General features: G+C 42.0%; 1 protein-coding gene and 1 long non-coding RNA gene across 3 annotated transcripts; both read right to left on the bottom strand.

Moving 5' to 3' along the window:
• Nucleotides 1–1,235: 1,235 nt before the first annotated feature.
• Nucleotides 1,236–16,247, bottom strand: LOC124147933 (peroxidasin-like). 2 transcript variants are annotated; one of them, XM_046518783.2, is made up of 13 exons: nt 16,132–16,247; nt 13,981–14,104; nt 13,354–13,475; nt 12,443–12,622; nt 11,534–11,591; nt 10,851–10,945; nt 9,779–9,901; nt 9,120–9,212; nt 7,745–8,209; nt 6,117–6,315; nt 4,395–4,555; nt 1,705–1,807; nt 1,236–1,471 (listed from the first exon to the last, which is right to left on the bottom strand). In XM_046518783.2, exons 1-13 carry the CDS (start codon nt 16,175–16,177, stop codon nt 1,411–1,413), a joined length of 1,830 nt encoding a protein of 609 aa, XP_046374739.2. In that variant the 5' UTR covers nt 16,178–16,247; the 3' UTR covers nt 1,236–1,410. The 2 variants fall into 2 exon arrangements, with proteins under 2 accessions (XP_046374739.2, XP_046374740.2); XM_046518784.2 differs by having other exon boundaries at nt 9,779–9,886.
• A 1,535-nt stretch (nt 16,248–17,782) lies between these two features.
• Nucleotides 17,783–26,898, bottom strand: LOC124147906. The gene is made up of 3 exons (XR_006862896.1): nt 26,810–26,898; nt 21,298–21,449; nt 17,783–17,897 (listed from the first exon to the last, which is right to left on the bottom strand). It is a non-coding gene; the product is annotated as an uncharacterized LOC124147906 (long non-coding RNA).
• Nucleotides 26,899–26,952: the final 54 nt, after the last annotated feature.

The raw sequence follows: 26,952 nt of genomic DNA, 5'->3' as shown, positions 1-26,952 counted from the left end.
GCGACTAACGGGATCGGGTGGTCAGACTCGCTGACTTGGCTGATATATGTCATCGTATCCCAATTGCGTGGATCGATGCTCATGATATCAATCACTGGATTGTCTGGTCCAGAATCGATTATTTACAAACCGCCGTCATATAACTGGAATATTGCTGATAGCGGCGTTCAACAATGAAACAAACATGCAGCGTCCATTACTTGAATGTTCTGTCTGAAATATACCACTCAAAACAAGTTAAAGAAACCCTATTCATGCCATGACATATTAACTTTAGTAAGATGTAAGACTTTTAGTAGAATATATTTATCCTATACATTCTCCCAGTGATCAAATGACGTCAGACAAGAGTTTGTGTCCGCGCTTTTAATGGCGGCCCCGCTTTAATGACGGTCACATCGTTACTGCCAGAAAAAAGAATCGCTGGTTCGCAATGAAGTGGTTGAGTGAATGTTACATAATGGCGCACATCATTTCAGCTTCATCACGTCGGTTCACCATTGTGATAAAAAAGCCGATGTCGCTTTCGACGTGCCTCCGACATTTCTGTAACATTTTGTGAAATAATTAAAAAAAATTACGAAGAAGCGTTAAACTCTGGACGTCAACGTGGTTTTTTTGCGTTTATGGAGTTATAAACGTAACAAACTGGCGTGTATTTTATGTAAATCCGCGTAGCACATCGGTTTTACGTTTCTACCTCCAAACACGCAGAAACCATTGACGTCAATTCTTTAAGAATATCATCCGGTAGGATAGCCTATAGCTAGTGATTAAAGCTTCGCTCGTCAAGTCCAAGACCCAGGTTTGATTCCCGACATGGGTACATTGTGTGAAGCCCATTTATGGTGTCCTCCTCCGTGATATGGCTGGAATATTGCCAAAAGCGGCGTAAAATCATAGCCACTCTCTTAAATATAATTATCGTGAGAAACGTTGCGCTGCTAATAAAATAAGTGAATGATGTTTAACATCGGAGTCCAATACCCCAGCTATATCATGGCTGCAGCACAAATAAGGGTTCTTGACAGACCATTAACTGACTGCTTCTTCCAAAAAGGTGTATCGACGTTCAAGTAATCGTGGTTTCAATGTAGCAACATTTTATAAATCCATCTTTAGAATTATAAAATATAACTTTCAACCACTGTTGTTGACGCACAAAACCGGTCGAATTTTTAATTTCGTATATTCAGTCGATAACATGTATGCGGCTGAAATTCTGCAAGTCAAAATGCAATGAATTGTTTTAATCAGCAAGTGTAATGTATACAGGAAATGCAACTACTGCACATTTAATAGCGTTGCAGCAAAGAGAAGGCGGAAGGTTTTACAAAGAACATGTGATGTAAGGACAGTTTGGCGAACAGGTTCAATTGTCACAAAATGAAAATATTCATTTTCGCAATACTAGGCTTTCCATTTGCCAAGGTGAAGACTTGGCAGATGACGACAGCGTATCTCCCGATTGCTGAAATAAATTTAAAAAACACATTATACTGTTCATCCTCATCTATACATCTGACAGAAGCGTCACGGAAACAATCACATGTCTTAAATATGATTGTTATTACTAAAGAAAGGATTGACGTTGTCGCTATAGTAACATAATTATGCATTTTTCACTGTTATAAAAAAACACCATGGTATTTGAATCCCGTAATTGTTACGCTCTACCTCTACCTGTGGCTATCCTTCTCTTACCTGCGGGTAATCAGTCTGAATGCATCTCTTTGGATTCTACCGATCTTGCTGTTGTCACAGATGACGCGAGACAACGTCACCTTTCGTATCTCAGCTAACTGTGCTGAAACACAAGAGTGAGTGAGTTAGTTGGGTTTAACACCACTTAACATTTTCATTTGTGAAAACTCAAGACCTCGGACTGACCTTCCAAGGTAAAATTGCAACAGACTGAACAAGAACAAATCCACGCAAATTTCAAAACAGTCCGCGTTTTTTTAAGACAGGCCACTATCGCTCTTAGGTAACGACTAACAAATGAGTTGTCATTCCTATTGTTATAAGGTTAAAAATGCATCTCAGAAACGAATGATAATAAATAGAACCCATTAGATATAGTTCGTGACAGAACTTGTAATTGGAAAGGAATCAATAGAGAAAGACATTTCACATTTATCACAAGTGTATTCTGGACATTTCACATTTATCATTGGATTGGTCTCTGGCTATTATCCATGAGTTAATGAAACAAATGGGGAATTACAAGGTATAAGCCATTTGGAGCTTCGGAGAGAGTCACGAAATCAATAGAGAGATGAGCAGTCTGGCACGTAGGTTTTTGGTATTTTTCCGATTGCGACACACATGAGTTCATGGTCAGATATAAACTTGTAACGAATCAAATGGAGATATTGAGACATGTGACAAGGACAGGTCAGGCTCGAACACTATAAAATGATACCCTCAACATTAGGAGAGTGGTGCGCGGTTTACAGTCGATCGAGTCGAATCCCGATCGTTCTAAGTTTCCACCAGCTAGTACCGAGCCTGGCCAGTCTGATCCTGTTCTGTATTGATAGATGGGCTGAGAGTAAGTAAAACTATGTGAGTATAAACTGGTGTTGCGTTTCTTTATTATGCGGGTGTGAATGCTGATAGAGACAACTTGGAGTAAGGGTCATTAGGCCAATCACTCCTTGACGGAGCCGAGCCGCGGCGGACAAGGCGAGTGACAATGTCAGGGCGTAATTGACCACAAGGACCAGGAACGGCAATACATTTAGTAACTGTATTAGGGTCGCACTGGACGCCCGAAACCAGTTACGACACTATAAACTGTTTATACTGTTATGAGAAGAATCCGGGTTAGCACTTGACTGTCGGGTTGAACACCAATAACATTTAGGCTTTTGAACAGTATTCCAGACTGAGTTTTATAATTCTTATCAGCTTCAGTGGGATTCGCTACCATGTTCATATATTTCTGGAGTGCCCATGGGACGCATTCAGCGAATTGCGGCGCCTTAGACGACGCGGTCATCCGTGCCAGTTAAAAACAGAGGTAAAACTAGGTTGATCAGTATTATACATTTAAAAGAGCCTGGCTTTACGCCGCTTTAACACTATTTCAGCAACGTCACGGCAGGGGACACGGAGGGTGGGCGTCACACATTGTCATCGTGTGGGGACTCGAACGCGAATCTTAGGAGTGACGACAGGAACCATTATACACATCTAGAGTACAAGGAATCTTTACTTTCAAAATTCCAAAACTCCTGTTTGAGGACAGATTACCTTAGGAATAAAACCAGAACTTCAGATTTCTATTTATCCACATTAAACGCTAAAAGCTTATAGAAAGCGCCCCTTTTTTAAATGACCTACAATGAATTTCAAGGGGGAAACGGGTCTTTCCCAAACACGTCTAGCGCCTAGACATGTTTAGACCTAAACGCGTCAAACTTATTCGCCAAGGAACATGTTTACGTTTGTGTAACACATTTTTTAGTGTAGTTGGTAATGGGTACACTGAAACTGTTTGTGTTCGTGAAGTGAGGTGAATTGGGTTTAACGTCGCGTCCAAGATTATTGCACTTATATAGCGACGTGCATGTACGTGTGTGTGTTTGTGTGGCTGCTTGTACTAGTCCAGACTGATGCCGGATTATAGTGCTAGCTCACTGAGATACCATGCCGCAGTTTAACATGCATATGACTACCCCACTCAGACACAGAATACTGACTCCGAGCCGACCAGTTTTAGCCCCTTAATGCCGAGTGCCAGGCAGGGTAACAACAAGTAACATCTTTTAACGTCTTTTGGTATGGCGCGGCCGGGGATCGAACCCCGGACATTCCGCTCTCCGGGCGGACGCTCTACCTCTAGAGACCACGGAGGCGGTGGGTGTTCGTAAATAGCAAAGAATGAAATAGATATCTAAATAAATAGATCAATACATATTTAAATCCCACAACACTGATGTTTTACGTTCACTAGTCATATTGTTGAAACATATATTCTCTGTCAGATTTTGTACATCATGTATATCAGGTGACTAAACAAATGAAACTGAAATGTCAACTGTACAACTGGCCATGCTGCCTTAACTACAAACATATGTATGTCTCTCTGTAAATGAGTAAATAAATAAGTTAATGTACAAAAGATATAGAAATAGAAAAATAAATTGACAAATAGATAGACAAAATAAATAACTAAAATGATAATTGGATGAATGAATGAATGAATGAATGAATGAATGAATGAATGAATGAATAAATAAATTAATTGTACATTGTATTTATCGACACAATTGAAATCATGTATATGGCTTTCAAAGCAAAACTCACGCCGTGATATAACTGGAATACCGTTAAAAACGGCGTTGAACCCAATTCACTCACTCACTCACTCAAAGCAAAACTCCTACCTGCAGTGAAGGTTTCGGCTCTCTCATACCAGAATCGATCTCCCAAGCGTAGGTTTTGAAACTGTGTTGCCAGTATATAGGCAAATGTTGGTCCCAACAGAGCATCTCCAAGGGGTTGCTCCCTCATACCGCCCACGAACAGGTCCACATCGTTCACACATCTACAATTTGAACGTAAAATGGATACTTGATATTGCGTGACAGCTCAACGCGGGTGGGTAGCCTAAAGTGATGAAATTCTTATAGGTAAAACAGGTAGGATCACAACTAAACAGTTACTTAAGGATGCCGTTTGAATAAGAAGCGACTTTTCCTTACAAGCGAAACGGGAAGCAGTCTACCACTGTCTTCTCCTGAATGCCTTAAAACCAGTACCATACGGCAATGCTCCAACCGAATTAAACCAGTTAATCTTATTTCCGCGTTTTTTGGTCATTTTCTGTTATTTTCAGAAAGCCGAAACTGTCCCATGTCTCTCACTAATTTAAAAAAATCTATTCTCGTCTATTAGGTCTTTAAAGAAGAAAGTAAGATGGCCTCCAGTTTGCTTATCATAAATATGATTTGCACTTCCGGTCTGGTAGTATGTCACATCCGGTTTTGTGTTCCCTATGCAATACTCATGAGTAATACATACAACGTTCAAATACTGTAGCACAGGTTGCCGAAACAGTTGTTATTCACATTTTAATGACTCTAGCCATTATGTGACCATACTCAGGAGAGTTTTTTAAGGTGCAGGGGCACGGACGGCCCAGTCGTCTAAGGCGCTGTAATTCGCTGTGCAGAGTTGCGTCCCTTGGGTTCGAATCCCGGTTGCCCGATTATGTTTCTAGGTTTGTCACATACCCGTGACCGAGGATGTCACCAAAGTGGTAAACGTCTGAAACCTGCATAACTTCGAGCTTTCCTCCCACACTGATGTTACGGAAATTCTTTTTAAAGCGGCTTTAAACCCAACTCACTCACTTCTTAAGGAGCAACAAAGGTAACTGAGAATTAAAGACCATGAACTACGACCTACTGTAGACTGTCAATCCACTGTACGAAACCCAGGTATAACCTAAAATAAGCAATATCTGTGTTTGTGAATACCTACGACCCGCATAGCTCCCTTTTAAGCAAACTCGTCGTGGAATAACAAATTTACTGATCAAAACAGCGATTAACCCAACTTACTCACTCACTCTATCAGAACATGGAAGCAAATACATAGTTGGATAGGCATTACTTAGAAATTGACGAATGACAAGGTAGACACAATTTATGGATAACAACTTCTTTAATTAAAGGTGACGTTTCGCCATAAATCCTTATACCGTTCTCAAGCAGGACTCAGTAATTAAAGAAGTTGTTATCCATAAATTGTGTCTCCTTTTTTGGAAGCAAATAGATTAAAATCATCATACAGTATACACGTTTTAGCAACGTTTTTACTTTATTTATGAAACTACAGTAAACTACGGTTATAACGAACACGCTTATAACGAACTGACGGATATAACGAACTTACTTTTTGGTCCCGACTACTTGCTGTAGTCATGCTGTATATGTACATATAACGAACTACGGTTATAACGAACTAAAATTAGTAGTCCCTTTGAGTTCGTTATAACCGTAGTTTACTGTATGTATCTTATAAACATTGTGGTATAATCGACATACTACAGGTCAACGTGACCTTGCGCTCAACTCGCTCACTAACAAAGTACATGTACTTACTTGTACAGTCCGACGGCGCACTTTGGTACCGTAAGGTCATCCCTAAGAAGGCTCCTCACTCCCGGGATCTTTGACATGTGGTTGATGAAGTCCATATAAGGAGGAAGTCCGTGATCCCGCCCTCTTTGAATGTTGAGCGCAACCAGGTCCAAACTTGCACCGGCGCCAAATGTGTTTTCAAACAGGTGATCAATGATGCCTGTGAATAGAAGTCTACAACTTACTAATCCATTCGGGGGGCACGGGGGGCCCAGTCGTCTAAGGCGACGCGTTTCGCTGTGCAGAATTGCGCCCCTTGGGCACGCCAGAAACCTATGATTGTGGGTTCGAATCCCGGTTCGCCCCGATTATGTTTCTAGGTTTGTCAGCACCATACCCGTGCTCGTTGGTTTCACCGAAGTGGTAAACGTCTGAGATCTGCATCACTTCGGGTTTTCCTCCCACATGAAGCTGACACGCCGTGATATAACTGGAATACTGTTAAAAGCGGCGTTAAACCCAACTCACTCACTCACTATATGATGAGACATGAAAGTATGGGAAAAGTATGGGTTGTTCTGGTCGCAATAAACACGTGGAACACAATAAAAATGATCGAGTCTTCTCCTTTCAGTGGTAACTACATGACGGCATGCCGGAGACTGCTTCAAATCTCAAACCTGCATCACTTCGGGCTTTTCTCCCACATTAAGCTGACACGCCGCGATATAACTGGAATACTGTTAAAAGCGGCGTTAAACCCAACTCACTCACTCACTACTAATCCATTCCCCAGGTAGACAGTTTAACACCGGAAACAGGTACAGTTCATTCAAGACAACAACTTTAAGATCTCTTAGAGTAGCTCTAACAGTGCGCCCATATATGGGAGGCTATATATCAATACCCATTACGATACTATGCAGTTGGTGGTTACATGAGCTTCATTCTATTCTTGGTCCGGTCGTCCAAGGCGCCGCAATCGGCTGTGCAGGGTTGTGTCCCTTTGGCACACGAGAAACCTTTGAATGTGGGTTCGAATCCAGGCTCGCCCCTGTTATGTTAGGATTGTGTGCTCCATATCTGTGCTCATGGGTTTCACCTAAGTGGTAAAAATCCGCATCACTTCCGGCTTTCCTCCCATTAACCAAACCTACTCACTCATTCCACTCTCTGCTGATGGTTGGAATCTAAGATTTACCCGTGTCAAAATCACACCGCGACAATGTCCCTTCTAGGATTCCATAGGAAACATCTGCGACCTGCACCGTTGCGTGTTGTCCACCCACATGAACCTAACCTACATTGATCGATATAATGGGACCCCTGAACTTCCGGGTTAGAATAGGTCATCAGTAACCCATGCTTGTGGTAAAAGGCGACTATGCTTGTCGTAAGAGGCGACTAACGGGATCGGATGGTCAGATTCGCTGACTTGGTTGATGCATGTCATCGTATTCCAATTGCGTGGATCGATGCTCGTGATGTCAATCACTGGATTATCTGGCCAAGACTCCATTATTTACAGACCGCCGTCATGTAGCTGTACTATTGCTGATTGCGGCGTTAAACAACAAACGACCAACAACAACCAACTATAACTGAAATATAACTGTTACAAGCTGCACTACACCCAAGTCACCACTCACCGTTTGTAAACGCTTTGTCGGTACCCTGGGCCTTGTCAACTGTCAGTCCACTTAGAATTTCATCGTAACCATTGGTGACGAACGAGGTGTCAAAGAACATCTCTGATATCGCCAAGTTTGCGTTGCCCTTGACTTTGTAGGTTCCAGCGATCTGAGAGTGACCAAACCTGAACGCTGCCGCCGCAAAGCTGTTGAAGATGCCGGGGTTTACAGAAGCATTGTATCGATAGGTCCCGGACAGGTCAAACAGTCGGTACACCTTGTCACCGAGGACATTGCGGAGCCAGGTACGGTACGTGATGTGCTGCATACTTGCAATGACAATCTTACGGGCTTCCTGAAACAATGTCTCGTCGTTCCATTTACGGTTTATTCTGGCTAGCGCGTCCGCCAGTCTGTTGTGCTCCCGCATCCATAGGGTGTGCATGGAAGTCAGGCCTGGGAACTCGTTCACGCGGACATCACCTGAATAGTGGAATTCAAGAATGATAGGTTTCGCTTCTTTCGCAGAAATATGCACATGTACATGGTCGCATTGCTCCCCCGAATCCCTTTGAGAATATAGGTCAGAATAGGCATCCAAGTCCATATGCTTTTGTCGTAAGAACGGACTGAAATCCGGATCTAGTGGTTACTGAAAATGTGTCTGGATTATCTGACCCAGACTCGGTCATATACACACCGTGATATAAACTGCCGGCAAAAGAAATATACACCAATGTTTGACGGTGGCTACAAATGAAACAAAGATAAACTAGTCATTCAATGGTGATGTATTTGGCCTTAGGTTTGCAATATTTTGACGACTATTTTTAGCCTAGTACATTTAAATAACGTTTGTAAATGTTTTGTCAAACATGTTTTGGCCGCCAGTTTAGGTGCACAATTACTAACTGCAGCTAAAAACAACATCTTTAAATGTTTCCTCATTAAGCAGGATGTGATGTTTGTTTGTTTGTTTGTGGTTTAACGCCGCACTCAGTAATATTCCAGCTATATGACGGCAGTCTGTAAATAATCGAGTCTGGACCCGACAATACAGTGATTGACATCATGAGCATCGATCCACGCAATTTGGATACGATGACATGCATCAACCAATTGCAAGTCAGCGAGCCTGACCGCCCGATCCCGTTAGTCGCCTCTTACGACAAGCATGGGTTGCTGATGACCTACACTACCCCGGATCTTCACGGGTCTGTATCAAGGTGAATAACTAAAGAAAATTCACATCTCCTAAAACGGTCTCGCTAGTCCGGACACATGTTAACCTTGACGACTCCCCTGGGTTAACATGATGTACATTCCTATCTTGATCCTGGCGGGGAAAAGTACACATTGGAATGGAATACAAACTTTAATGGCAACACTTTACCAGCATTGAAGCAGGAATGTCCGGTACGCTTCAGACACGTGGTCTGGTTGGTGTGTGGAAGACGTGTGCCGCCCTTCGTCGACGCCAATCGTCCTGTGGAAACATAATAATGAAAATATTAACGTTGAACTCTTAATGAGCGAAATGATGCGAACCACATGGGTATGTTGGTTGTTTTTTGTATACCGTGGCTTCTATCATCAGCACTACAATTACCACCCAGCGTCCTTACTGACAATGTATAATTCAGCACACTAATACCGTGTACAACTATATCTACCCAAACCTTTATGTTTTGTAGCCTAAACGAGAATTAGTGTTAGCGATGGACTATTTGATACTCTGGGGGTCTATGTTTTTAATTAAACCTAAGAGCCTAAATATATTTTTCTGAAAAATACCTTGCAACAATGCAATTTTTGTGGCAGGACTATTTCTCCTCTTTTACAAGAATACTCTGGGATAATTCATTTTTTTGCGATAAAAACCCATGCCTGACCCTCCCTCCCCCCCCCCCCCCCCCCCCCCACCACCACCACCACCACCACCACCACCCATCCCCTACACTCCACCCACCCAACCCCCCAACCCCACCCCGTAATTGCCAGTACTTTGTTAGATATTATATTAGTGAAATATGTAAACATGTAATAACGTACCTCCAGATGATGTTCGGAGTTCGGCCGCCTCTTTCTTGGAACCTCCGTAGACGTTGCTGCCGTCGATGTAGGCGGTGAGGGCGTTCAGCTGCTCTCGGCGACACCTCTCTGTTCGAGTACACACTTTTGTCAATTAATCATTCAGTTTTATTAAAGAGTCACAGCAATATTGGCAAAGTATTGTTATTGTACAAATATTTCATCAAATCGACACGGCATCGATCTTTGGAATAATAGTAATGATGTCGACAGATCTGTAAGGTTTTTGCACGGTTTTGTATATAAACTGCCGGGCAAAAGAAAGTATTCATCCATGTTTGATGGAGGCTTAAAATTGTAACAAACAACAAATGGTTATTCGATCGTGAGGTATGTGTAGTAGTGTTTTGCACCTCACGTTTTTAGTGTTTCGGCGACTGTTTTCAACCTAGGAACGTTTTGGTAACATTTTGTCCTGTCACATCCAAGGTTCAATTGTATGCTTTCTTTAATCCAGCAGTTTAGTTGTGTAAATACTGTTGATCGAAGCCATGGTCATAAGTGTCTGTCGTCACGATATGGCTGCAATTTTGCCGATGTGACGTTAAACTTTAACTCACTCACTCATAAGTGTCTGTCGGGCCTAAGGGAAACAACTCTGCACACCAAATTGCCACACAGGAGCCAACCGTATATGTACATTGTGTATATGGTATAGGCGATATCTTAAGACTGGAAATGAACTCATCGAATATAAATATTTTCCAACATTGTGCAGGAGTGAGTAAGTGAGTGAGTGAGTGAGTGAGACAGTGAGTGTGTGAGTTGGGTTTAACGCCGCTTTTAACAGTATTCCAGTTACATCACGGCGTGTCAGCTTAATGTGGGAGGAAAGCCCGAAGTGATGCAGGTCTCAGACGTTTACCATTTCGGTGAAACCCACGAGCACGGGTATGGTGCTGACAAACCTAGAAACATAATCGGGGCGAACAGGGATTCGAACCCACAATCATAGGTTTCTGGCGTGCCCAAGGGACCTACTTATAAATATAACCTATAAATCATATATGTTAAAGTTATAGAGTTGTCCTACCTAATGTAGTCCTTAGAGGCTGGGACCGACTAAACTCCATACAGTTCCTGAACTGTCTGTCTCCGGTCGGAATCGGTATAGGGAAGCAGGGGCCACTGTAATCAAGAGGTTCCATGTTCCAACAAACAGTGATTTTCCGAGACTTTGGTTTAAGCCAACGAGCACCGATGTCCCCCGATACAGTAAGGTGACATTGAATAACGATCAGCAGATCCTGACCTGACCAAGAGGCGCAACTTGGACAGCTTCAAAATCCTACTTTAAGTCGTATTAAATTAATGTGACCTACAATCCGAAAAATACAATCTCCTAGAAATCCTGGAGTTCGAGATCAACCAACTGACATTGGGTCCATTATATTGTGTCTTAAAAGTATTAAAAGGATAGCACTGTTGTACCAGAACATTTTTGTCCTATATAAGGACAACGTGCTCATATGCCTGCTGCCTTTAATGATTAAACACAATTATTTAAATGTATAAAATGTGTGATCAGCAAATTATTTGTATCACCATTTTAGTGAACTGGGGCCTTATCACAAACCGACCGTAACGCTCGACCGTCGTAATTCTATGCCAATAGTACAGTCGTTACAAGTCGTAGCCTACGCTGTGAAATGAAGTTGTCGCCATGCTTGTGTTCAAGACGTTGCTGGTCTCACAGAGGTACCCGTCACTACTTACTCAGACTGGTAGTCACTGTGGACGCCATTCGTAGCCATTCCGGGGCAACAGGATTTCGCTGGAAGTAGAGTTTTAGAGACGAATATTGCGCTGCCACTATCAATGCAGTAACATTGTCGATTATCAAATAAGAAATTTGTTAAAGAAATATAGTTAGTAAGACATCGTTTGATTAGACGTAATCGGGCAGATTTTAAATGTGCCATAGGATTTGATTTCAATTAATTAAATTGATAGAGTTGATTTCTGTGTAAAGAGCGTATTTGTAATGCTTTGATTTAATGGCATACTGACGCGGTTGTTTCATTTATTTGTGATTTTGGTTTATTTATTTCTTAAAAAATGCGTATTCTTTTCACCAATATTAATGACATCATAAATAGGGGATTTCCCAAATCGTCGGGACCGCGGTCAGTAAAAATCACGGCTGGCAGATCACTGTTCAAAGACCTGGATGGTGAAATCCAAGTCCATTACACTGACAGATATATGAGCATCATTTGGTCGATTTGACTAAATCAGTAAACAAAGGCGTGTGGCACTGAATGATCGGGTTAAACCTACAATTTTTATTTAACTAAGTCGTAAATATTGCAAAGAAAAACATTCTAGACCTCTCTGTAAGTGCAAACCTATTAGAAGTGAGCGAGTTTAGTTTTACCCCTCTTTGAACTATATTTCAGTTAAATCAAGGCGCATCAGCTTGATGTGGGAGGAAAGACCGAAGCGAAGCAGGTCACGTTCACAACTTTCAGTGCTGACCACACGAATCAAGAATTCGATGCCACGATCCTCTGATCCTGGATTGCTTAAGGGATGCAACTCTGCTCGGCGTTCCTTAAGACGACCAGACCATCCGTGCTCCGCCAGACTCGTTCAGTATCAAACTCACGACATAAATGTTCTCACCGTCAGTTTTTGGCGTCCCCGTCAGGTCGTGGTCAAGGAACTGACCCCACTGCATCATCATCCTGGTGAATTTCTTATCCTCTGTCGCCTTACTGTCGTTGGTGAAACACTCCACACTGACCACCCTGGCGCTGGGGAGGGGCTCTTTGTTACCCGCGAACAAGCGAGGGCTACCTTTATCTAAACAGAAGCCAAACTGCTAAAAAAAAATTCAATATCCTGATGTAGTCATTGGTGTAAGTCTGTGCATTCACGTCCGGTAAGTATTCTGCATTAAAAAGAATATATACACCTTTTTACTTTTATTAATAAGTGATTTTCGCGAACACCTGATATCATCACTAATTGATACTGATTGATTGATTGATTGATTGATTGATTGATTATTGTTTACACCACACTCAGCAAACTTCCAGTTATATGACGGCGGTCTGTAAATATTCGAGTCTGGACCAGACAATCCAGTGACTGACATCATGCGCATCGATCCACGCAATTGGAACACCATGAAATGCAACAACCAAGTCAGCGAACCTGACCACCCGATCCCGTTAGTCGCCTCTTCCGACAAGCATAGTCGCCTTTTACGGCAAGTATGGGTTGCTGAAGACCTCTTCTACCCCGGATCTTCACGGGTCCATACTGATTGATAAACATTGGTTAAGGTATAGTCGGACTCTGCATTGGGCAGAGATCTCGTATGATTATGGAAATGTTTTTGTCGCTTTTATTATACACACAGAGTCGTATAATGAACAAAGGTAAGGTCGAAGTTTCAGCTTATGCCGCGGAGTCCTTAGTTAGTACCATCCGTTTTGTCGAGTGTACATCTCAAATTTGTATTGTGGAATTACGACAAACGGGATTAAGAAAATACAGTATATTGGTTAATGTAGTGTATAAGTATTCACCATCGTCATATTTGGGGTCAAGGAGTCTCCTCATCCCTTGTAATGGCGCTCCCCAGTTCGGATTCTTAATATTGTTACACACGCCATCTAGCGGCCGGTATTTGAGGTTGTTCACACATTTTCTGAATAAAAAGCATGCAATGGTGAAGCGTTTACGCGTTGTTCACTGAGCATACATTCAGATGGCGATCATGACAGGAAGCAAACATGTTTACTAATTGCCACTAGTTAAAAGTTACTTTACTCAAGACGATCAACGGATTGAAGATTGCTTTAATTAATGGATCGTTTGCCATCAAATATAAATTTTAAATATAAATTGAGTTTTAAAGCAACGTTATATCCGTTAAACCGTTAAACAATGTTAGGCCAAGAAAATACACAATATGATCAGATACAAAAATTCTCTTTCTACTTTTGTCTATCGAATGCCAGGAAACTATTAAATCAAAATGAACCCCGTGTCTCCGGGACACGTATAATTACTGTTATTTCCCCTTGATGGTTATGATGACGATTACCGCGCCACAACGCTTAAGACCTTGTGAGGAATCAAAAAAGGCAGTTTTGTTGTATGTAAAGTATATAGATTAAAATACAGATGGGGGTACATCTGCCCAATCCTACGTTGCTATTCTCTCGCTCAACTTAGCCCGTTGTTGGGCCAGGTTGAGGTCAAATCTAGTGCCCTCGTTCAAGATCTTTATGCCTTCAGCTACTTCCGGTATATTCTGGTCGATACTCCGGCTACCTGTAAACATAGAAGTGATCATATTTGAGAGAGTGAGTTAGGTTTAATGCTAATTTTACAGTATTCCATTATACCACGGTCTCCCAGCCTAATGTGGGAGGTAGGCACAAAGTGATGCAGGTCTTAGACGTTTACCACTTTGGTGAAACCCTCGATCACTGGTATGGTGCTGACAAACCTAGAAACATAATCGGGGCGAACCGGGATTTGAACCCAAAATCATAGGTTTCTGACGTGCCCAATGGATGCAACTCTGCACAAGCGAATTGCAGCGCCTCAGACGACTGGGCCTCTGTTCCCCGAGACGTGACCATGGGTCAGTTGGTCAGGTATTTCAGTCATACCACGGCGTGACGACTTTTGCTGATTAAACCTAGCATCACAGGCATGGTGTGAAAGATCAGGGCGAATCTGGGATTTCGAGTGAGTGAGTGAGTGAGTTGGGTTTAACGCTGCTTTTGACAGTATTCCAGTCATATCACGGCGTGTCAACTTAGTGTGGGAGGAAAGCCCGAAGTGATGCAGGTCTTAGACGTTTACCACTTCAGTGAAACCGACGAGCACGGGTATGGTGCTGACAAACCTAGAAACATAATCGGGGCGAACCGGGATTCGAACCCACAATCATAGGTTTCTGACGTGCCAAATGGATGCAACTCTGCACAATCGAATTTCGGCGCCTCAGACGACTGGGTCACCCGTGCCCCCTTGGGATTTCGAAACCATGATAATAAGATCCTGTCCTCCATTGAGAAGAAAGCCTGCAAAGCCTGCAAAGCTAAGCGCGTTATTTCATGAACGTTTTCGGCAGAATGTGAAAACAGAGTTGGCTCCGCGCCTGCGTATTCCCACTGCATCGCTCTCTATATGTCATAGCCAAATTATTTAAGTGGCATTTTTGAAGTTGTGAAGTTACTGAAGATAAAGTTAACTTATTAATTAAACTTTCAATGAGGAAAGCGTCCGTCCGGAGAGCGGAAGGTCGGGGGTTCGATCCCAGGCCACGTTATACCAAAAGACGTTAAGAGTGGGGTTTTCATGTTTAACTGTGACAGGGAATCTTAGTGGGCTAGCACTATAAAATCGGCACTAGTCCGGACTAATGCAAGCAGCTACACACGCAGACGTGCATGCATGTCGCTATATAAGTGCAATAACCATGAACGCGACGTTAAACCCCATTTCACCTCCCCTTCTTTCAATGCGAGGTTCCAGTTCGCATGCCAGTAATTATTAATCGATAAGTACTATAATATGTACCAAAACGTCGCATTGAAAGAATAAAGAAAACAAAACTGTCATCATGTAATTGCAAGGAACCAATGGCATCATGGGCATATGTCCAAGGCCCCACTACAAACTAACTTTGACATTTAAAACACTTAGAAATGTCATACCGTATTCGACGTAATAAGCGCCCCGATCTAATAAACGCCCACGGCGATATTCGCTTATATATTGGCTAGTGAACAATCCGAATTAGCACCCTTCCGATTGATCAATGTACACAAGACTTATTTATTCGTGTATAATACGCACTCGTGTGTTAAATGCACCCTTAATTACGGGCAATTAAATTCTGGAAAAATATATCTGTCGTGTATAATACGCACAGGCGTTTCTTTTGTATCATTTCAGGCTGTCAGTATAAACCACGAAATTAACGATCTTTCAACTCTTTCACCAATATAATAAGAGCCCCCTATTTCTAATTTTGAGAGCACCCTGCTCGCTTATTACGTCGAATATGGTAATTCTAAATATTAATTGGGTTTTGTGCGGACACCTGGATTAATACCTATCTCGTGAATTAGGTTAACTTAGCATGATCAACTGAATAAATCGAAACAGCGAGAATTTATAACCATTCTGATTCTCATATTATGTTTAGAAAAATATGTGACATGTAATTATATTAAACATTTCAAATACTATTTCATCAAAACAGTTGTGTGAGTGGTGCCCTTTTAGGAATAAAAATAAAAGAAATGAAAAAGTTATTAATACGAAGTAAGAAAATCATTTACCGGCAGCACCAGCGATGCCTGCAACAAACAGCGTCACCAGGAACATGTTGAATATTGTCTCCCTTCCCCAGGAACCCCTCTCCGCACTGACGTCCTGCGATGGCAATAGTAACGTATATATAGCGTTTGGGGGACTGCGTCATAGAGGACCGTGAAACGGATGTGTGGGTGTCGTGATCTCATTGGTTGAAAAAACGTTAATTTTCAATTAACACAGAAATCGATGGTTTCTTTTCATTGCTCTGTTAAAATGCAACTTTGTTTTGTATACGTCGTAAAATGAGATATGGTAGGTGAAATTCGAAAAGACACCCCGTTATTCCTGACGGTGCCCTTCTCCGATTGCCCTGTTTAACAAGTTTCAGTGATAATCAATTATCGGAACGTCGTTGTGAAATAAAGAACAAACATATATATCATTTTTATGCAAATTGTGTGAGTAGCGGTAAAGCAGAACATGATACCCCTTTCACACCTGGTGTCATCCCTGGTTTTCAGTGTTCCAATCATATAATTTTCACTGCTCTTTTGCCTTTTTTACGGCCAATGGAATCTGTTTCTGTCGATAATGGAAACTGCAAAGATTCTGCTGCATATGTGTAAAGAAAAGCTTCAAAATATTATGTTCGTTTTGCAACAAAGTAGGGCTGGAGGTTAAGGTGGGGTTGGGGGTGGAATTGGTGGCAGGGGGTGGAATGGTAGATCTCGGCCAAAGCTGTAGCGAACAAGCTGCATGTGTTGATCAATCACTATCATTCTGCTCCACCGGTGGCGCCCGTCTGGCTTTGGCTAGGACAGTTGGTTTGTTGTTTAACGCCGCACTCAGCAATATTCCAGCAATATGACGGCGGTCTGTAAATAATCGAGTCTGGACCAGACAATCCAGTGATTAATATCATGAACATCAATCCACGCAATTGGGATCGATGACATTCATCAATTCAGCAAGCCTGGCCACACGACAAGCATAGTCGCCTCTTACCTCAGGCATGGGTTGCTGAAGATCTATTCTAACCCGGATCTTCACGGTATTCTAATTCTGTTTCTTTTTCAGTTTGTACATTCTACCAATGACAACATCACGCACTTCTCTGTTATACTATTTTTGGGCATATGCTCCACAATTATTTCCTATTATTTATCCCATTTGTTAGCAGGTTGCGAGGGAGGATAATATGGTCCATATTTGACAAAGTAGGTGCTGACGGTAGGACAGGTGAGGTGAAATTGGGTTTAACGTCGCGTCCAAGATTATTGCACTTATATAGCGACGTGCATGCACGTGTGTGTGTGTGTGTGGCTGCTTGTACTAGTCCGGACTATTGCCGATTTATAGTGCTAGCTCACTGAGATACCATGCCGCAGTTTAACATGAATTCCCCACTCAGACACAGTATACTGACTCCGAGCCGACCAGTCCTTGTTTTAGCCCCTTAATGCCGAGCGCCAGACAGGGTAACAACAAGTACAATCTTTTAACGTCTTTTTGTATGACGCGGCCCGGGATCGAACCCTGGACCTTCCGCTCTCCGGGCGGACGCTCTACCACAAGACCACGGAGGCGGTCGACGGTAGGACAGGACATGCTTTCGCTTTTCGCGAACACCTGGTGTCGACACTGATTTTCAGTGGTCCATTTGCATATTTCTTACCGCTTTTTGCCCTTTCCACAATTTGAGGTATTTACATCATGAGCTGTTCTGTAACGTTCTTCAACGCTTTCCTATAATTGAACAGTAAATTGTCGTTGTTCCTGTTGGTGGTTCCTGAAATTTGAAATATTGAAGGACATTTAAAGGAAACTGATTTTGGGCTGAGAATGTTACTTAAGTTAAAGCATCAATTCCCTTGTATGATAATTTTCAAATTCAGTGGGCTTGTCTCTGAATTTGTTTCTGACTTGACCAAACGTTTCAAAGCAATGTTTCTCTTCGAAACTGTGAGCTCTTAATGCTTGTAGACTCATCCATCACCAAACGTTGCTAGAGTCATTTCATTTCTTTCAAGGACACAGGGTATAGTCTTGATCTGACTTTGTGAAGATCCGGGGTAGAAAAGATCTTCAGCAACCTATGCTTTGTTAAAGCCGTAAAAAGCGACTATGCTCGTCGTAAGAGGCGACTAACGGGATCGGGTGGTCAGGCTCGCTGACTTGGTTGATGCATGTCATCGATCCCAATTCTGTGGATCGATGTTCCTGCTATCAATCACTTGATTGTCTGGTCCAGACTCTATTATTTAGACCGCCGTCATATTCCTGGAATATTGCTGAGTGCGGCGTTAAACAACAAACCACCACCAACAACAACGACTTTGTGCAGTCCAAATTGTTCCTACAAGGAGAGGAAACTTATATTTAAAATGAATGGCATCATGTGACCTTGTGAGACGTCTTTGGAATGCCGGAAGCTCAATACATTGACGATGGCAGAATGTCAACGTATTCTATTTTGTCCGTACATATGTACATATGACAATCCTGTACACGATGGTCGAATCCGATGCTTTTTCTTGACATCCTATAAGATCGACTTTATTTAAAGGCAACTAGGTAGATATTATATTTTCTCTAATATCCTAACGTTTATGGACTGGATGAGGTGTTTTCAGAAATGAAATGTTGGCAGACACAATTAGAACCATTTCTGATGGTGCCCGATCTATGACTAAACTGTGTTGATAATTTCTGCTTTGTCTCGCCAACATAAATCAATCCACAACGAGTACATTCAATGGTAGAGATGTCGGTTTAAGTCTTCAAAACAAACCATTGTCATTCATTGTTTATGACGTCATAGACGATTTGATGTGACGTCGTTCCATCATTTAAGCTGGTATCTCTACTTGTGATCTGGAAACCAAGGTTTGTCCATATTTTCTTTAGAAAGACAAAGGTTAATATACAGAATGATTTACGAGCTACATGGAAATATGATTATCGAACCCCTTGAATTAATGTTGGAAGCAAAAATATATTCACTCTGGAGAAATTACTCGTAATTCCTCGGAGATCGTGTGTTATTATTTACGTGTGCAAACGAAATATACCTTTTAACTTTCGTACAGATGTTACCAGTACAAATGTGAATGCAAACAATCAAATGCGTTTTGATTAATATCTATTTAGTTTTGCGCTGTACCTCGGTAAATGTAATTTCCAGATACCAAGCCTTTAATCTTTTATAATGTTTGTCTCCTAAACTAGACTTTCCAGTCAACTTTCCAGTCACTGATATAGCAGTCATAGACCAAAAAGTGCAACATACTTACAGTTAAATTCAAAACGTCAACGTCAACGTCAACGTCAACGTCAACATCAGTCTCGAATCCTTGCTGAAACTGTTTTGATAGAGCTTAAAGGTCAAAATTAGATTAATTGACGGAGGGTTTTCGTTATTATTTTTTGTTTCTTTGTTTGTTGTTTAACGCAGCACTCCAGCTATATGACGGCGGTCTGAAAATAATCAAGTCTGGCCCAGACAATCCAGTGATTGACATCATGAGCATCGATCCACGCAATGGGGATACGATGACATGTATCAACCAAGTCAGCGTGTCTGACCATTCGATCCCGTTAGTCGCCTCTTACGACAAGCACAGTCGCCTTTTGTTGCTGAAGAATTATTCTACCCGGGATCTTCACGGGTGGTAATTGTGTAGAATGTTTTTTTTGTCAACATACTCTTTTTATGAATAGCATCAGCTGGACGTATTTTATTCCATATTGATATTCAGCCTTTCTCAAGAAATTACACTTCTTCTATGAACTTGACAAGGATTGATATGTAAAATGCCGGGCAAAAGAAAGAATACTCTTAAAAATTGGATTTGAACAAACTGTTACAGACGTTATCAAAACGTTGCTTGGCTTAAAGCAGTAGCCAAACACTGCAAACCAAAGGTCCCAAACACTACAAACCAAAGGTCCCAAACACTACAAACAAAAGGTCCAAAATACTGCAAACAAAAGGTCCCAAACACTGCAAACAAAAGGTCCCAAACACTGCAAACAAAAGGTCCCAAACACTGCAAACAAAAGGTCCTAAACACTGCAAACAAAAGGTCCCAAACACTACAAACAAAAGGTCCTAAACACTGAAAACAAAAGGTCCCAAACACTGCAAACAAAAGGTCCTTAACACTGCAAACAAAAGGTCCCAAACACTGCAAACAAAAGATCCTTAACACTGCAAACAAAAGGTCCCAAACACTGCAAACAAAAGGCTCTAAACACAATTATGATACCTATCTTAAATACTTCACCATCAAATTTGCACTTCTTGTTTGCTTCATTTTTACCCACCACAAAGCATGAGTATATGCTTTCTTTTGCCAGACAGTTCATTAATGAATTATTGACGGAATGAAATTTATTGGGAGATACAATCGAACTTTTTCTGTTCGGTACAATACGACATACTGTTTTTTCTGAGTTAATGAGTTAGAAACTGACTTAATAAACCTAGAAAATAACATATACTGAATCTGGTCTTCTGTTAACAAAGTTGACAAAGTGTTAAACACATTTTCATAGGTTCGCCGTGCAGAGTTGCGTCCCTTGGGCACGCCAGAAACCTATGATTGTCGGTTCGAATCCCGGTTCGCCCCGATTATGTTTCTAGGTTTGCCAGCACCACACCCGTGCTCGTGGGTTTCACCAAAGTGGTAAACGTCTGAGACCTGCATCACTTCGGGCTTTCCTCCCACATTAAGCTGACACGCCGTGATATAACTGGAATACTGTTAAAAGCGGCGTAAAACCCAACTCACTCACTCACTCATTTTGATAGTTGCTCATTTACTTCCTGGTCACATTTACGGGGAACTGTTTCACCAATAAGGTTGCAATGATTCTTTGGCAACATAATATGGCAGGTGTAACATCTTGTAATACCACCACAATGACATGTAGTCAACACCAAGCAGGTACTCTTCATAAACATTGTCTCAATGACACATTGAGGGTAAATATGACATTATGCTGTTATTACAACGTGTTGCAAATGAAAAATTGCACAACCATCATAATTTATTTTGTCATAGTATACTACCGTCTCGATTTACAATCAATTCTAAAACCCCTCGATTATAATGAATATAGTGTCAATAAACGATTTTGTCATATAGTAACGTCTCGGTTTACCATCAATTCTTTTAACGATTTACCTTTTAGAAGTGTGGGTTGAATAACCAATTTTGATACAAGTAGTTATCCTGCGATGCAAGCTGTTGAATCATTGAGAAGATCCGGGTTGAATTGTTCCGTGAACCTAAACAGGGACTGCTTCTGTTTGGACCATCAGCTAGTCACAGCCAACCTAGTAACCAAACGTACCAGAACCGTCTCTGAATGTTGATATATACTGAATGTTGATATGTTGAGTCAAATTAAAAACTTCACATTTTTAAAAGTAATCCAATATATGGTATACAACGGACAAATGTATCAGAGAAGGTAATTTTTATCATTAATGTCCAAAGAAGGATTTTAATTAACGGTGGTAACCATAATTTGTTCCAAGCACCTACGGTATTCGGTAATAACATCAACAGTTTAAATCATAAGTCTCAAGCACGAGAATCTGATGGCACACAAGTTCAGTAGCGTGTATGGCCACCATGTGCGTTGACAACTGCCACACAACGCCTCCGCATGGACCTTGTGATGCTTGTGAACACATGATTGGGAAGACGACGCCATTGTTGCTGCAAAATGGTGCCAAGATCTTGCAAGTTCTGTGATGGTTCTGGAGAGTGCACAGACTTCTGCCAAGAGCATCCCAGACGTGTTCGATGACGTTGACGTTGACTCCAGCATTCTGAAGGAAATTCCTTGTCAAAATTGCTGTGTAGGGTGTGGCATTGTCGTGTTGGAAGATCAAACCGAGTCCATATATATGCTGCCATAAAAGGCAGAAATTCTGGTGCCAGTACCTGGTCGCGGTAAGCAGCAGCGTTGAGGTTGCCTCGGATGTCAAGAAGCCTGGAACGTGCATTGCCACAGAAAACACCCTACACCATGACACACCGAAATCTGTCAACTTTCTGTACACAACACTGGGCGTAACGTTCATGACGGCGCCTCCACACCCTCGCCCTACCATCAGCAAATCGAAGATTAAATCGGGATTCATCACTGAAGACGACTTGATTCCAATTCCTCTGAATCCATCGTAAGTGTCGCTGTGCCCACAATTGACGTTGACGTCTGTGTAATTGAGTCAGAATCGGCCCGCAGTATGGCCGTCGTGCTTGAAGGTGAGCAATTCTCAGACGGTTTCGAACAGTTTGCGCACTCAGTCTACCCCTAAACAGTTCATTTCTGGTTGATGTAGCCGTCAAAAATCGGTTACGGAGGTGACGTAAGACAATCTGACGATCCTCAGCATGTGACGTCACACGTGGTCGACCTGGCCGAGGGCGATCAGCGGTGGTACCCGTTTGCTGTAGACGCGTCTGTAAATCATAAACAGTCCGTCGACTACAACCCATCGTCCTTGCGACTTTAGCTACGGACGTTCCCGTCTGCAACATGCCGATGGCACGTTCACGTTGCACATTTGAAATGCATGGCATGACAAATGGCCGTAAAGACTTTTGTTTTCTTGTGTTTTTCTTTTTTTTTTGTTGATGACTGCTAACAAGTATGGCTGAAAACACGTGCGGTATTACGGCCACGTGACCAGTTGCACGTGAAAAACCAGTTTTGCCACTATAGTGCTGTGCACATGATTTTGATCGATTCACCTGCACAAAAACGGGTGTTGTCTGAAGACAATACGTGGCCATTACTGTTTAAATACACAATAAGGTTGACTTGGTTGATGCATGTCATTGGATCGATGCTCATGATAACAATCACAGGATTATCTGGTCCAGACTCGATTATCTTCAGACCGCCGTCATAGAGCTGGAATATTGCGGCGTTCAACAAACAAACAAACAAACAAAATGTACCGCCAGCTTCTCACACAATTAGTATAATAATATGTTGTGACGCTGACGCCGCAATGCAGTGTACATGTCATAAGATGGCGGCCTGTTAACTATCGAGTCTTGACCTAAAGTTAAGGCAGAGCTTACAAGCTCATGTGACCGTTGTAGACATTGAAACAAATTAGGTTGGGAAGCCTCCGCCATCCGTTCGTTAATGACATAATGTTCAGATAACAGTATGGTATATTTGATTAAACTTCGTGACATATGATATTTCCGGTAACATAATCAGAACTGTGTATCATATATAAAATAACTCGCTCCTCTGTAAAACAGATCTTACGAAATGAGTGAATAGTTTATCTGATATCTGACGAACGAGTTTCATAAAATTGGTATTAGACGGGAGCGAGTTAAATATTTTATTCATTACTTGCCATTTAAAACTTTTTTTAGAATTTCACTGTCGTGTGTGAATAGGCAGACATCTACACGATCCACAGCATAATCCTATTGAGTTTAACAGAAACATACTTCAAACACATCAAAAGTTGACAAGTATTAATTTGACATTATACAACGGCCCACTTTTAGAGACCGCCTCCGTGGTCTAGTGGTAGAGCGTCCGCCCGGAGCGCGGAAGGTCAGGGATTCGATCCCCGGCCGCGTCATAACAAAAGACGTTAAAAGATGGTACTTGTTGTTACCCTGTCTGGCGCTCGGCATTAAGGGGCTTAAACAAGGACTGGTCGGCTCGGAGTCTGTATACTGTGTCTGAGTGGGGTATTCATGTTAAACTGCGACATGGTATCTCAGTGAGCTAGCACTATAAATCGGCATCAGTCCGGACTAGTACAAGCAGCCACACACACACACGTGCATGCTAGTCGCTATATAAGTGCAATAATCTTAGACGCGACCTTAAACCCCATTTAAGCTCACCTCACCCCACCTTTAGAATTCAGGTGTCCATTCCACAACGTTATCGTAGCGCTAAGGTTATCTTGACCCACATACTTTAACTGTCGTTGCGGTACAGTAAGATCGCCTTGTGGGACGGGGCAAATTACCACAAAGTTTACAGTCACGTCACAATGCCCTATGACGTAGGAGACACCGGCGAAACAATGCCATGTTTGGTTCGTGAAAATAGGCACGCGCTTTGGTATTACACAATGTGTAATACAGCTGTATGTTTACTAAACCGGTGATCTCTTCACGGGCAAGTTATAAAGACATGTATGCCCCCCATTCACCATAGGATACAATGTATTTATTACTTGCCCGTGAAGAGATCACCCGTTTAATTAACATACAGCTGTATTACACATTGTGTAATACCAAAACGCGTGCTTATGTACTCTCGGAACACGTTTCACGAACAAATATTGAAAGCTCTCAACATCCCTTGGCTTGTTCAACGACATTGCGTGTGGAGATGATAGATCACTGAGAGGAGCTTATGCACACTCGATGACCCCAGTAACCTTGTTGCTAGGTTGAGGTCACATGGCATTGTTTCGCCGTAGGATCTTGCAACAAAATTCCACAAATGACGTCATCGGGTATTGTGACGTGTTGTCAACTTTGAGGTGCAAGGCCCCGTTCCACAAGGCGATCGTACGGTAGCGCAACTACAGTCGTTGGTCTAAGTTAAAGTATATGAGTTGCAACAACTTTAAACGCTACGATAATTTTGTGGAATGGACCCCTGAATTCTAAAGGTGGACCGTTGGATGGTATTAAATTGATACGTTTCAACTTTTGACGTATTTGAAGTATTACTGTGTTAAACTCAGTTGGATTATGCCGTGGATCGTGTAGGTGTCAGCCTATTCACACTCAACAGTATAATTCTAAAAACGTTATAAAAGGCCAGTAATAAATAAAATACTAAGCTCGCTCCCGTGTAAAACCAATTTTATGAAACTCGTGAACAGTTGTGGTATCTGACGAGCTTTCGCTCGTCAGATACCAGAACTATTCACTCGTTTCATAAAATTGGTATTACACGGGAGCTCGTTTAGTATTCTATAAATCTTATAAATGAAATATGGGGCACGAATTGCCAAGACTCCTAAGGTGCGTACATTCACTGTGATTCACTTTGAACTCCACTTTCCCCTTATCATAAACTGACGGCCAAAAGAACCTTTACCATAGTTTTAAATCACTCTAGTTTAAAAACCACAAAAGACAGATTCGTGAAGTAAAATGTATTGAAAAGATCAGAAGATCTTAAGGAAATCAACATTTAAAATGACAGTCATACAGTATCTGAGTGAGTGAGTATGGCTTTGCGTCGCTTTTAGTAATATTCCAGCAATATCACGGCGGGGAACACCAGAAATTGGCTTCACACATTTTACCAATGTCGGGACTCGAACCCGCGTCTTCGGCGTGACGATCGAACGCTTTGACCACTAGGCTACCAGACCGCCCCTACAGCATCTGAGGTACGGTAGCAAAACCAAGCTTTCAACGTAATGGACAGAGGGCAGACCCATCTAAAATCGCTCAAGTTCAATGACACGTCACATTAATAGCGTGTGGCCATCCCCTGACACAAGAGACGCAAACAAGTCGTCTGATGGCGTCACGTGACATACGTCGCCGTTTCTTGTTGGAGGGCCTGGACCAGCTCCTGTCGGTTCGCTGGAGGATGTGGTCGCTGTCGAACAGGACGATACGTGACATCCAGGTGTTCTTTGGGGGACATGTCTGGGGATCGTGCAGGCCACGGCCACGGCCTACAGGTTCTACACCCACATTAAGCTGAGACCCCGTAATATAACTGAAATACTCTTCAAAGCACCATTAACCAAACACACTCACTTACTCACATATATAAGCTTAATGTAGCGAGTTTAACAAGAAAATTGATTACACAAAGTATAACTCTAGAACCACGTCAATAATTGGTAAAATTAACTTAAACGTGGAGGAGAGGTTGGTATCAGCTATGAAGCAGGGCGACCGTTTTTGCCCCATCCTCCAGGCTCCACGATTATATGACGTCATATGCCGGCATGCTGGTTTACATATTAAGCAGTGGTGCAATAGCTGGGAAAGCCGTGCTATAACCATAACAACAACCGCCACCACCACCAGGATCCACCTTCTTGCTTCAAACGACGATCGTAAGAGAAGATGTATGGTACACAGAGTATTTTATACTCATCTATTGACAGGGATATTTTGCGTGCCCAGTTAGGGTTGAATGCCTGGGATATAAACCTAATTTGAAACCGAGCGCTTTAGGGAGAGGTTTCAAATGTATAAATAAGCGGTAGATGCTCTACTGTGGGGCTACATCAAATTTCAAAACAGAGTAGGTGTATCCCTCTCTAACATTGCAGCAAGATCGCTTTGAAAACGCTTGAAAAACGGGTACAGGTTGGTTATAAATGTAACAAATATCACTAAAGTTCAACATTAAAATACACATAGTCTTGACCAGTTCAAAAAAGGGTTCAAAACACAATTTTAATTTCATTGCAATCTGTTGTGCACTGTTTGGACTCACCGCGTCATTTTCTTGTAAATCGAATATGCCATTTCGCATTGTAGGGTGACAGGTTGAAGAAATATCAGCGTTTTAAAACATGCTGAACGAATTTATACTCCATCAGACTTTATGCATTAACTGCCTACTATTCATTTGAAATGTGTAAGTCTCAGGAGTTAGTTAGCAATTACCCCCAGTCAATAATACAAATTCCAAATAAATGCCGTTACTCACAACCGTCAATGGCTGCCAATGTCTTTTGTGTGCCTCAGACAAGTAACACGAAGCAAGATGACAACCTGTCGTGCTCCAGCTCTACTGGCAATCCCATTGTACTAACTGGCTCATTCCCAGTAAATCTACACGTTAATGGTGGA

Source organism: Haliotis rufescens, unplaced genomic scaffold (genome assembly GCF_023055435.1).
Source record: "Haliotis rufescens isolate VD_foot unplaced genomic scaffold, xgHalRufe1.0.p SCAF_2, whole genome shotgun sequence".
NCBI lineage: Eukaryota > Metazoa > Mollusca > Gastropoda > Lepetellida > Haliotidae > Haliotis > Haliotis rufescens.
This window is presented reverse-complemented; position numbering and strand designations above follow the sequence as displayed.